We start from the raw sequence: 13,238 nt of genomic DNA on the forward strand, positions 1-13,238 counted from the left end.
TCCCAAGGAGCTTGGGCTTAGTCCTAGAGCAGTGGAAAGCCATTGAAGTATCTTAAGCATGGGCACGGCATGATCTGGGCCTTTGGGTTGAATTTCAGACAAAACAGACTTTGGCCAATGTAGGGGAAATTATTCCTCTTCATAGTTTAAGATCTGTGGAGATAAAAGTTTCCTATCTGAATAATCCAAGGGTCACTCACTGAGAAAGAGAATACAGTTTATTGATTTGCAAATATAAAAGGAGACAGGGGTTCAAAACTGGGCTTTTGAAATGGGCAGACTTTGTCTCCCATTCGGTCGCTTTGCTAGCAAGGAGACCTTGAGCAAGCTAGGTAGCCATCCGAGCTCTTCAGAGCCAAACCAGCATCAGTTAAACCTACCGCAGCAGAGCTGGCAGGGGATAATTAACGAGTGCCTGAACTAGCAGGAAGTGCTCTGCTCTGTAAGAGAATAGTTGTTAGGTTGGGATAAGGGCCCATTGAGTAGCTCAGCTTGGCCCCAAACCTAAAGCCTACCGAACCCACTCTAGAGCAGAGGCAGGGGCCGGGTGCCCAAAGGCCCGCCAGGAAGCTGCCTGGACTGGGGCGGGGAGGGCTGGGGAAACTGGCAGACGCCGGGGAAGACAGAAGCCGAGCCCGGGCCCAGCTCGGTGGCGAAACCTCTTGACGCCTTCTATTTAAAGTCGCGGGGCCCACCCGCCCCCGGGAGGGAACCCGAGCCGCCGAGCCGGGCCGGAGGCGCCGTCAGAGGGAGAACAGCAGGCGCGGCGCGGGCGGCTCCGGCTCCAGCTCCGGCCCGGCAGGCGCGATGGCGAGCAGCGACGGCAGCCACGCCGCGGAGAGCGCCCTCGGCGCCGACGAGGAGGAGACCCGGGCGCCGGACGTCGAGGAGCAGTCGGGGGGCGAGGAGGAAGAGTCGGCCGTGGAGTCGGAGTCGGAGTCGGAGTCGGAGCCGGACGCCAGGTACGCGGGCCCTCGCTCAGGCCCGGGGGGCGGCCGCCGGGGGCGGGCAGGCGCTGCGCGGGCCGGTGCCGCTCCCTGCCTTCCTATCTTAGGCGCCCGCGTTCGTTTCCCTCGAGCTAAGCGCTCCTTCTCTGGGGGCGCTGCCTTGTGAAGAGCTGGAAGGCGCTCGCTGTCAGCTGGAGTGACAGGCTCGCCTGCAGCGCCGAGTTCATCCCTCCCCACCCCTCCTCCTTCATTACCGAACCCTCAACCCAGCCAGCTCCCTGTGACGTGCGGCTCTTGTTTATTCCCGGGGATTTACTTGGGTCCTGCCTCACTGCACAGTTGTGCAGAACGTTTGTATTTGTCCCAAAGCCTAGGAACAATCTTTAAAGCCTGAGCTAGAGGAGAAGAGAGTGTGTGTTGCGGGGGGAGGGGCAGGCGGAGAAGGCTTTTCTGGAAACTTCGAATGACTGGAGCTCTCCTGAATGTCTAGTGCTGGCCTAAGTCGCTAGAAGACGACTTCGTTTTGGTACAAAGGCTCATATATTCTCTGGAGAAAAGAAGTTTGAATTTTTGTCACCCCTGCTATTAAAATACTGTTTTTGTTGTTGTTGTTTGATTTTTTGGTCGCAAACATTTCAACACACATGAATACAATTAGGAAATACTATATACAGATATAAGTCTCCCTCTATTTCCGTCTCACTGCCTTCTTTCTTGTAGCCTCTAAAAATGAGAATAGCAGGAATCATCTCTTGATTTGAATTTGGTTTTATTCTTCCTTGTTCTCTTTGAGTATGGGGTTTTATTGTTTGTTTTTAGTTTTACGGTTTTCATTTGTTTGATTTTTGGTTTATCAGTCAGTCGTGTCCCTTCCTAAATCTGTTGTTTCAGTAAATGGTTTGGTAGGTGACAGATGGATGTGCATCACTGCAGAGAGCCCCAGAGAGCCCATGTCCCTCCCAACGGAGACCAGCAGCGCTGGAGCTGAAATCGCCCGCAGAATGGCGCTGCTGAGGGTGAAGTGTCCCCAGATGTCTGGAATGTCGGTCGCATGTTTACCAAGTGGGGAGCAGGCCCAGTCCCTGCCCTCAAAGACTTTCTGGAAGAAGTTAGGAAACACTATGGGGACCGTGAGACGATGTGTTAGATACACGAGAGCGGTGGGAAGGACAGCCTGGGTGCTGTGGAAGGTCAGGAGGGTGTGTAGGCCTGTGACTGCCTTCCAGATTGGTAGGCATGACGTGGGCCCTGGAGAATGGGCAAGAGGTGCAGGAAGGAACAGCAGAAGAGAAGGCATCTGGGAGATGGAGCAGGAGGAGGGACGTGTGGTTCCTGGGTTGTACTGGGAGGGCGCGTCTGTCCATCCTAGCTTTGATAGCCCTTTTCCCTTAGTGGTGTCCAGGCTCCCGCTATCCTTGCCCAACCAAAATTTGCCCGCAGAGAATCTGAAAACTTGTTTACGCTAAAAAGTGAGCAGCTGGGACTTCCCTGGTGGTCCAGTGGTTAAGACTCCACTGCAGGGGGTGCAGGTTTAATCCCTGGTCAGGGAACAAGATCCCACATGCCATGCGATGCACGTTCCCCGCCCCCCCCCCAAAAAAAAAAAAAAAAAAAATTAAAATGTGAGCAGCTGACAGCAGTTCAGAGTACCACTTTCGGGTTGCATTGCCTTTTGACAGAGGTCAGGGTCTTCAGGTAAAGAGTTGATTTATCCGCAGTAAGCTTCAGCCTGCTGTGACTACACATGGTAAGGTGGACACCAAGCCAAACAGAATGAGTAGAGTGGAGGAAAGCATGAGGGAAGAGGTAGATGATGATGGAGGTCTTGAAAACCATCCCATTAAAAAATTTTTGGATTTGATGACATAAGTAACAAGAAATCAGTAAAGTTCTGAACAGGATTTAGGAGAACAGAGTGGTATTAATGAGACTCACTGGCAGATTGAAAAGTTGGGTTAGGGCAGGGCTCAGATCAGAGAGGCAGAGGCAGAGAGAAAGGAGATGTGTAGGGGTTGCTTCACGGTGGGCGCCACGGGTAAGGAAGTGGCAGCTATCTCTCCTTTCAGGAGAGAGACGCCAGGCAGGAGGAACTCCTGGGAATTGGGAGTCCCTAAATTTCTTCTGCCTTGAAGTGTGATCAAAACCCAAACCATTTTGATGGGCATGAGTTTGCAAATGTGGCCTAAAGTTCTTCTTTCTTCTGAGACTAGAATTGAGAGCTTGGGATATTCTCTAATTTATGGCAAGAATAAGGAGACAGTCTTCCTCTCAGCTCCTCCATTCAAGTTTTAGAGTTAAGAGAGGGCTCCCTTACTCTTTATCAGGCTAGGTGCTAGGTGTTTGCATATGCTTTCTCATTTTATCTTACCTATTTTAAAAAATGTTTTATTTTAATTAATTAGTTAATCCACCTATTTGGCTGTGCCAGGTCTTAGTTGTGGCGTGTGAACTCTTGGTTGTGGCATGTGGGATATAGTTCCCTGACCAGGGATGGAACACCGGCCCCCTGCTCTGGGACTGTAGAGTGCCAGCCACTGGACCAGCAAGGAAGTCCCTGTTTTCTCATTTTAAACCCTCCCAGCCACACTGTGAGGTAAGTGCCCTGCTACATGTGAGAAAACTGAGGCTTTACATATCTACTGAGGTATAAGGCCTGAAAATGCTGGGTCTGTTTCCTGTCAGCCACTGTTAGACTTCCGCCACCTTCCTTCTTTTGGAGGAGAGATACTTCCTTGCAATAAGGAAACTTGAATGGCTCCAACTAGCTTTTACGTGAAAAGATTAGAGGAAAAGGAAAGATCTCTTCTTTTGGAATAACAGTGGAAGTTTTTCTCTTCTTGAGCGGAAACATTGTCTGCATTTCTTTAAGGGAGAGTCCTGGGGACGGCGGAGCCGGGTGGGCTGCTGTCTCTGGGGTCGCACAGAGTCGGACACGACTGAAGTGACTTAACAGCAGCATAAAGTACATTATGTATTGGAAAAAGGCTTAAAGGGTTAGTAAAGGTTAACATAATAAATAGCATAATAAAGGTTATGGTAACTTATTAACCTTAAGGTTAAAAAAAGTTAGTAGTGGTTGTCTCTGAGTGATGAGGTAATGTCAACTAAACTTTTGTTTTTACCTGTATTTTTTGTTGTTTCTCTAATGAACAGATAGTGCACTTTATTATCAGAAAAAAAAAAAAAACTTCATTTTTTTAAAATTTGAAAGATACAAAGCATCATCTGATTGTGTATCTTTTCTTTGTCCTTCCAGGAATAATATATAGAATTATCTATAGCCACCTTTGAATCCTGGGCGGGGGTGGGGGGGGGGTGGGGGGGTGGAATCACCTTTAATTTTAAAGTAAAAAAAGATAACCATTACACACACCAGTACTTATACTGGACCAGAGAGTTATCTTTCTGATGTATCATTCAGTGATACGAATATTGTTGACAGGGAGAAGCCTGAGTGGAAACTCCGTTTCGCCATTCCATCATGGGCAAATTCTCTATCCTCTCTGAGCACCGTACTCCTCATCTGTAAAACAGTATAATTTTACAGATGTATGAAAAGGGGTAGTTATTGATAATTCCTAATTCATAAAGTTGTCATAGAATTAAATAAACTATATGGACATGTGTAAGAGTGCTTTGCCTTTAGTAGGTTCCCAGTAAGTTGTAGTTTCTTACATCCCTTCAGATGAATCATTATTGGCAGTAAAGCTACCTTCTCTCCACCATTCATCAATGAGGGGAGAAAGATATCTCTATTTTCAGTATAAGAAATGGTCCTATTCCACTTGGCTTTCCTGTATTCATTCATTCGCTAAACATTCATGGAATGCCTACTTCTAGCCATGGACTGTGATGGGGATACAAACATTACTAAAATTCCGTTACTGTCCTCAAGATAGTCACATTCTAGGTGGAGAAACAGATGAACATAATTATGTCATTAACTGTTAAATGAAATTTAAAGAAGGAAAGGTCTGTATAAAATACCTCAGAGTAGGTGGGAAGTCCTGGGGTCTGTCTTGCCTACAGGGATCGGGAAAGGCTTCATCCTGGGCCTTTGGAGCAGCATCTTCAAATCATAATGAACTGCCCAGAGGGCTCATTGATTGTGGGTGTTAGAAAAAGATTTTCATATTGCTAAAACTTCATACAAAATTTGTATGTTAAAAGCATCTCTATAAAACCTGCAGGATTTGAGAGCTACGAGAGGCTATAGACACATCTTTTCCCAACCAACCCTTTTACACTCAGAAACTGAGTGTCAGGGTATATTTGTTTGAAGTCACACAACTTTTTAGCCTCAGAATTAGACTAGATCCAGGTGTCTGGACTCCAATGTTCATTTGTTTATTCATTGAACGACTATGTATTGAACTCCTACTATGCACCCGGCACTTACCAGGCGTAGAGGATACAGTAGTGAACAAAAGGAGCCAAGTAAGTCCCTGCCTTCCTGGGAGTGGCTTTCCAGGTTGGGGAGACAAATAAGCAAATATGTAGTATATCAGGTGGCATTAAGTGATAGGAGGACAAATACAGCAGAGAAGGGTTACGCTGTTTTGGATCAGGTGGTGAAGAAAGCCTCTGTGAGGAGGTGACGTTTGAGTAGAGACTGAAGAATGAGTATTCTAGTCAAAGAGGAGAGCTGGTGCAAGGGTGCTGGGGCAGGAATGTTTGTGGCTTGTTTGAGGAACACAGGGAGGTCAGGTTGCTGGGGCAGATATATATGGGGAGAGTAATGGGAAATGGGCTTCCCTGGTGGCTCAGACTGGTAAAGCATCTGCCTGCAGTGCGGGAGACCAGGGTTCGATCCCTGGGTTGGGAAGATCCCCTGAGAAGGAAATGGCAACCCACTCCAGTACTCTTGCCTGGGAAATTCTGTGGACTGAGGAGCCTGGTAGGCTATAGTCCATGGGGTCGCAAAGAGTCGGACATGACTGAGCGACTTCACTTCACTTCAGTGGGAAATGAGTCTAAAAGGTGGTGGGGTTGCAAATCATGTAGGACTTTGTAGGCCATGGTAAGGTCTTCAGATTTTGTTCTGAGTAATATGGGAAGCTGGGTTCTCCCTACCATACCACTCAGGGTTCAGAAAAGAAGAACATAGGGAGGGCATTATCCCATTAAATAGTAAGCATCTCTGTATATTCATATACTCACTGAACACCTGCTGTGTGCCAAATGCTATACTAAATGTTCGAAGTTTATGGTCTCCAGTGTGGAGGGAGATATGTAAATAGACATTCATGATTTTTTTATTTTTCTGACTGTAGTCTGACGAAGCCTGGCTTTTGGTCTTTCTCACAGATCACTGGGACTTCCCTTGTGGCTCAGGCGGTAAAGAATCCGCCTGCAATGCAGGAGACCCAGGTTTGATCCCTGGATCAGGAAGATCCCCTAGAGAAGGGAATGGCAACCTGCTCCAGTATTCTAGCCTGGGAAATCTCATGGACAGAGGAACCTAGCACGCTACATGCCATGGGGTCACAAAGAATTGGACATGACTAAGTGACTAACACTTTCACAGATCACTTGGACATTTTTCAGAATTTTTGTTTTGGATCTTTTTTGTTGGTCAGTTTTAATTTCTGTATTTAAGCACAAAGGATTTTTGTTGTAGCAGTACCAAAAACTTAAAAATTACCTTCATTTGCAGCTTGAAGTGAAGTGAAGTGAAGTTGCTCAGTCGTGTCTGACTCTTTGCAACCCCATGGACTGTAGCCCACCAGGCTCCTTGGTCCATGGAAGTCTCCAGGCAAGAATACTGGAGTGGGTTGCCATTTCCTTCTCCAGGGGATCTTCCCAACCGAGGGATCGAACCCGGGTCTCCTGCATTGTAGGCAAACGCTTTACCATCTGAGCTACCAGGGAAGCTTAGTGCCTGTTTAAAAAGGTCTGCAAAGCTGATAGAATTAAAATTATTAGTGACATTTATGTTGAATTAATCATTATAAGAAACAACCCTATCGGAAGGTGAGGCGAGTTTATAAATGGTTTTATCAGTGTGGAGCACTCTGTTGCCATGTATCTATTTATATGATGTCTCCCACTGCTGTGCTTACCTAGGTGTTTTGACAAGGGTGTTATTTGAGACAGCCCTCTTTTGAGGTCAGTGGCAAGGGCTGAGATGGGACGGGTGACTGCTTAGGATGCCAGAGACTGAGGGAGGAGAGAAGATAAAACAGAGGCTCTTGAAGCCAGGAATTGAAGAGCTATTTAAGTGTTGGCTGCACGGGTATTACATGCCCTTGGTGAGACTTTGACTTAGTATAGGGGACTACAGAAAGAGCTGGATTTTTCTTTTCCTTTGAAACAGCAAACCTACTAAAATGTAGCACATTAACTGATAGAACTTTCCCAAAACAAATAAAAGGTGTCTTATCTTCCTGACATATTCTGAACATAGGCTCAATTAAAGCCTTGACTCATTTTAGACAGTATAACCAAATCTCCCTTCCTTCCTACTCCAAAACTTACAGAATCCAATATTTCTATTGGATAATAAAATCACTATAATGTGAACCACATGTATAATTTAAAATTTTTAATTTAAATTTATATTAAAAAGTAAAAAGAAAAAGGTGAAATTAATTTTAATATTTATTTAACTCAATATCCAAAGTATTATCATTTCAACATGTAATAAATATAAAAACTCTTAATGGGATAATTTATTTTTTTGTATGCAAAGTCTTGAAATTTGTGTTTTACATTTATCACACATCTCAATTCTTGCCCCTCCAACTCCCCCAACCCCAGAGTGACATTTCAAGTGATCAGGAGCCGCAGATGGCTAGTGGATACCATACTGGACAAGAATGAGCCGGATAATACCTAGAAACCCACTAACTTCGCTGGGAATCAAGAGAACTGTTCATTAATAACAAATTCTATATGCTTGACCCTGTGATAGGCATGAGGGACCTACGTCATGTGATTGGATGGCACAGTTCCTTCCAAAGAAGCTCACAGCCTGGTGAGAAGAAGCAGTTAATTCCAACATAATGTCATAAGCACTACACTAAGGGCATTAACAAATGAAGGTAATGGCACCCCACTCCAGTCCTCTTGCCTGGAAAATCCCCTGGGCGGAGGGACCTGGTAGGCTGCAGTCCATGGGGTCGCTAAGAGTCAGACATGACTGAGCGACTTCCCTTTCACTTTTCACTTTCACGCATTGGAGAAGGAAATGGCAACCCACTCCAGTGTTCTTGCCTGGAGAATCCCAGGGACGGGGGAGCCTGGTGGGCTGCCGTCTCTGGGGTCGCACAGAGTGGGACACGACTGAAGCAACTTAGCAGCAGCAACAGAGAAAAGACATATATTCTTCTTAAAATGAAATGTAGAAAGATTCTGCCCAGGTGAACCTGAAGCTAGGCAGAAAGATATTCCAGACACAATATGTGATTACATATCCTTTAGTTCCTGGTTCTGGCTCTTGTGCTAATTCCTGCTCTGTCTCAGCTTTCTTTTTTTCATCCAGAATCACTTAGGATCTTCAGGACTGGGAATATTTGTTGAATTAATAAGTTAACATTACGAATAATGAGTGAATGGATGGATGAGTAGGTGAATGCAAGTCATCCAGACTCCCTCAAGAAGCACATTTAGTTGGGATGTTGAACCTGTTAGATTAAATAGACTTTCATTACTTGCTGACCATTCATTTTTCAATTGACAATAGCCAAGGACTCTGGAAACACAATAGCTTGGAGGGGACAGTGATAAGTACCAAGGATTGTTCAATTAGGATGTCTGTGGTTATCATTTCCCCCTTCTGTGACTTGTTGGGAAACCTCCCCTAGACTAACCTTTGAGCCAGATCATAGATGGATGGATAAGAATAGGCTTTACTCTTTGCCCAGAGTAAAGTCCTCTATTAAGACAACTGGAATGTACTCAGTTCCAAAATTCCATGTCCTGGTCTGATAAAGTCTAAGATATATGGGAAGATTAATTGATGCTGCCAAACTCTAAACACTCAAAGCCCTCTCATGGAGTCACTATTGTGTTTTCTTAGTTTGGGTAAACTTCTCTTTACAAAAAAAAATACACAGCTAAACCGAAAGTTTCATTGATCACAAATTTCTTCTTATTGGCTGAGTTCACTAGGGCACTTAAAATCATTGAGTTGTAAATGAAATTAATTTCCTCCTATTATGAATTTGTAAAATTAACATTTATTAAGAGGAACATAGAGTGCTGGATGGTGAGCAGCAGTTCAGCAAAAAACTGCAAGGGAAGTCATGGAGGAAGTGCATGGCATACCTCAAGAGACCACATGGGGAGGTCAAGGTAGAGAGAGAGGCAGAATCTGAGATACATGCCTTTATTAGGTCTGTGAATAGAATGGTGTGGGTTCTTGGGCTAAGGTTGGAGCTGTCAATTTAAACCAAAATGAGTGGGACTTTGGTTAACTTCCAGGGGTCTTTTCTAAGGTGTGCATAAAGGAGAAGGCCCTGGAAGGAGGGGGTGATGATTGATCACAAGAACTGTTGGGAAAGTCATATCAGAAATTTACTCTGAGGACTATCTCCAGGGTATGTTCTTGCATGAGGAGGTTGTTATCAGTTTAAGGCCCCTTCAGGCCACTTGGAACAAAATGGATGCAGGAGGGGCAATGCCACAGGGTAGCTTTGCCAAATTTGAGGCACCTTGAATTTCAGAAATGTATCTACTATAAGAAAAGGCTTGGGGTTGGTGCACTGGGACGACCCAGAGGGATGGTATGGGGAGGGAGGAGGGTGGAGGGTTCAGGATGGGGAACACATGTATAATTTTTTTAAATTAAAATTGAAAAAATAAATAATAAATAAATTCTAAAAAAAATAAATAAAAGAGTTCACCTGAAAAAAAAAAAAAAGAAAAGGCTCATTCATTCAACAAATAATTTTTGAGGGCCTATTGTGTGCAAAGCAAAGTAAATTAGACCTGGAATGGTGTTGGAGAAGACTGTTGAGAGTCCCTTGGACGGCAAGGAGATCAAACCAGTTGATCCTAAAGGAAATCAACACTGAATATTCATTGGAAGGACTGATGCTGAAGCTGAAACTCCACTACTTTGGCCACCTGATGTGAAGAACTGGCTCATTGGAAAAGACCCTGATGCTGGGGAAGATTGAAGGCAGGAGAAGAAGGGGACGACAGAGGATTAGATGGTTGGATGGCATCACTGACTCAGTGGACATGAATCTGAGAAAACTCAGATCTGAGCAAACTCAGGAGGTAGTGAAGCACCAGGAAGCCTGGTGAGCTGCAGTCCACGGGTACAGAGAGTGAGACCTGACTTAGTGACTGGACAACAACAACAGTGACAACAACTGGAAGAGTGAAGAGAACAGAGTTCCTAACCTTTAGAAGTTAGTCTCTGGAGAGGGCAGACATTAAACAAATAATTTCACACGTACTTAGTTGAAGTGAATGTGTTGGTAAAATGAATTGGACCTGGAGAGCAGAGGCAGGATTCTGATAGGATACTGGTCCTTCAAGTCCTAGTCTCTGAAGCCTCCTTGCTCATTTCCCTGGGAGTTTTCTGTCAGTCTCCAAGTCATCTTGCTAGCAACTTCTCTATCTGCCTACAGCAGAAGGTGTCATTGCCCTGTGGTCCACATATTGCAGGAAAGCCTGGCTGCTGATGATACTTACGCTAGACAGGACTTTAGCACCATTTCCCTGACCTGTTTATGCTTCTGATGAGTGAACAAGAGACCCAGAGAAGGAAGGGAAACCAACATCAACTCAAGGAATAGATAGTCTGTTCCACTCATGGTCACTTGTTAGTTTGGGTTATTTCCACAGTAGCTCTATGGTAGGGTACTGTTTTCACCCCCATTTGATGGACGAGAAAAGGGAATCTTGAGTATTTACCTAACGTCAGATGGCTAATAAGTATACTAGGATTATGACCTTAGTCTATTGGCAGAGCCAGTGCTGGTACTCTCATGAGTTCAGTGCTCATCTCAAGACTGTACACACATCTGTTTGTATTAGCTAATTTCTTTTTTTATTAGTGTATAAAGTTACTTTTAAAAATATTTATTTCAATTTATTTCTCCTTTTATAAGCAAAGCATGAAAGTCCCAGATAATCTATGTAGTAGCTAATCCTAACTAGCACCTCAGCTATATTAAGTTTCCTAATATGTAATAGGGAGAGTAGGACTTAACGTTTAAAAATAGATGTTAGGCAATACTGTGTGCTTGAATTTTCGTAAGGTCAAACATAGCAACACCAAAATAACTTTGCTGCATGCTCTACGGGATCGTATGATAAATGTTCAATAGATGTTTACTTGTAATATCTATAAAATTCAGATTCTCTGTTTAAAAGATAGAATTTGTATTTGATTTAGCATGATACACTCTGAATTTTTCATATCTAGTTTATTTTATTTTTTTTAATTCAAGAGAGAATGAGGAGAGAGAGTGAGACAACAGTCTGTCTCTTCTTAGAGTTTTAGGATCTCCATGAAGGACTTCAGTAACCTCTCTTCATCCAGCACAATTTTGGGCATAACCCAGATTACAATGCAGAAACACTTGATATGATTGAAAAGACCTGGTTTACATTCTGGCTCTGCCATTTATCAACCATGTGACTTGGGGCAAGATAACCTCTCTTGGAACCCCATAGCTTCCAAGACGCTACCTGACCTGCTTACTTATTGGCTCATCCTGTACCCTTCCGCTGTGTTCACTGCATTCCAGCCACGCTGGCTTCTTTCTGAACCTCCTGTGTGCTGTGCTAAGCCTGTTCCTGCCTCCTGGAACTTGCTGTTTTCTCTTCCTGGGACCCTTCTTCCCCAAATCCATTTCAGTGCAAATGTCACTTTCTTCAAGAGGCTTGCACGCTAGACAGCCTGCCCAGCGGGCTGTCTTCCCATCTTTTGCTATCCTTCCGCTCACTGGTTCACATTCCTCTTCACAGCACTATCACTGTCTGAATGGTATGTTTTTGTGTATTTATTGGGTTTTGCTCCCGCTAGAGTGGAGACTGCATGAGGGCAGGGTCTTGCTTCTCTTCTCTGCTGCATCCCCAGCAGCTCGAGCAAAGTGTCAGGCACACAGTAGGTGCTTAAGAAATGGTGGTTAGGCGAGGGATTTGCACAACAAACTGTTTTACTCCAGGATCTCAGGTTTCCTCCTCTCAGATGGATACCACTTAGGTGTGGAGCATCTTGTTCTTAGGCACCCAAACAGGGCCATGGAGAATGAGAACTGAGAGTGGGCTTTGAATTTGGAAGATGAAAGTCAATAGAAGAGGTTAATGGTGTAGAAATGCAAATGTCTTTGAGAAAGTTGATAGTTTAAACCTATCAGCATCTATTTTAGATTGAATTCCCTTCGGGACAATTCCCTTCAAATGTAGAATCTCAGAGACCTTGCTGAGAGAAGAGGGGACCAGGAAGGGGAAGGAGAGCACTTGGAAGAGGAGTGAGAGGGCACTGCAGGCAGACTGGCACTGTGGCTGTGCCCCTGTCTGTCCTGCTCAGAGGGGAGAGCTGAGAGGACAGGTGCAGAAGGCAGCTTTCTCCAAACTCCTGGCCCTGAGAGGGAGCCATACTCTTACTTCCTTGACTCCTTAGAGTCAGGATACAAGAGAGGCATGGGGGTGGGGGGAAAGCATGCACAGAATTAGCAGTGTTGATATCTGAACTAAAATTGCCTGATAACCAAATGTGTAGTTCACTTGGCCTGAAACTGTGCAACTCACATTGGGGCTTGAACATGTGGGTCAGGACTCAAACACAGCCAAAACTCAGATTGGGATTTGAACCCCTGTCTTTCGTTGAGATCACACATTTGGTCTCAGGACTTGCTGAAGTTCAGGTTCTTTGTCTCAGTACGGAAGGAATTCATCGAGATACAAAGTGATAGGTAAGAAGTAGATTCATTTAGAGAGATACACAGTCCATACACAGAATGCAGTGCATCTCAACTGTGAAATATGGGGTGGTTGCTTTTTGGGGGTTGGATAATTTCATAGGCTAATGAGTGGGAGGATTATTCTAGCTATCTTGGAGAAGGGGTGGAGATTTCCAGGATTTGGGCCACCATCCACCCTTTGGCCTTTTATGGTCAGCCTTGAAACTGCCATGGCATTGATGAGTGTGTCATTTAATGTGTTAATGTATTACAATGAGCATATAATGAGGCTCAAGATCTACTGGGAGTCGAATCTTTCTCCATCTTGGACCTAGTTGGGTGTAACGTTTATGTTGCATCCTCAAGGGCTATGTCATTCTTTTAAAGATTATGCCCTGCCCTCTTTCCTCCTGTTTCAGGCTGATAG

General features: G+C 44.6%; 1 protein-coding gene across 2 annotated transcripts in view; it reads left to right on the forward strand.

Annotated features, from left to right (window-relative positions):
* The first annotated feature begins 638 nt into the window (after positions 1–638).
* The window catches only part of CMYA5 (cardiomyopathy associated 5), a 98,177-nt gene continuing 85,577 nt past the window's right edge, over positions 639–13,238 (forward strand). The window contains exon 1 of one of the 2 annotated variants that reach the window (XM_061430050.1): positions 639–962. In XM_061430050.1, coding sequence (XP_061286034.1) covers positions 808–962 — 155 coding nt within the window. In that variant the 5' untranslated portion in view covers positions 639–807. The remainder of the gene's footprint in view (positions 963–13,238) is intronic. The other variant, XM_061430049.1, reaches the window with a different exon arrangement.

The sequence above is a fragment of the Bos javanicus genome, chromosome 10, assembly GCF_032452875.1.
Source record: "Bos javanicus breed banteng chromosome 10, ARS-OSU_banteng_1.0, whole genome shotgun sequence".
NCBI classification, from domain to species: domain Eukaryota; kingdom Metazoa; phylum Chordata; class Mammalia; order Artiodactyla; family Bovidae; genus Bos; species Bos javanicus.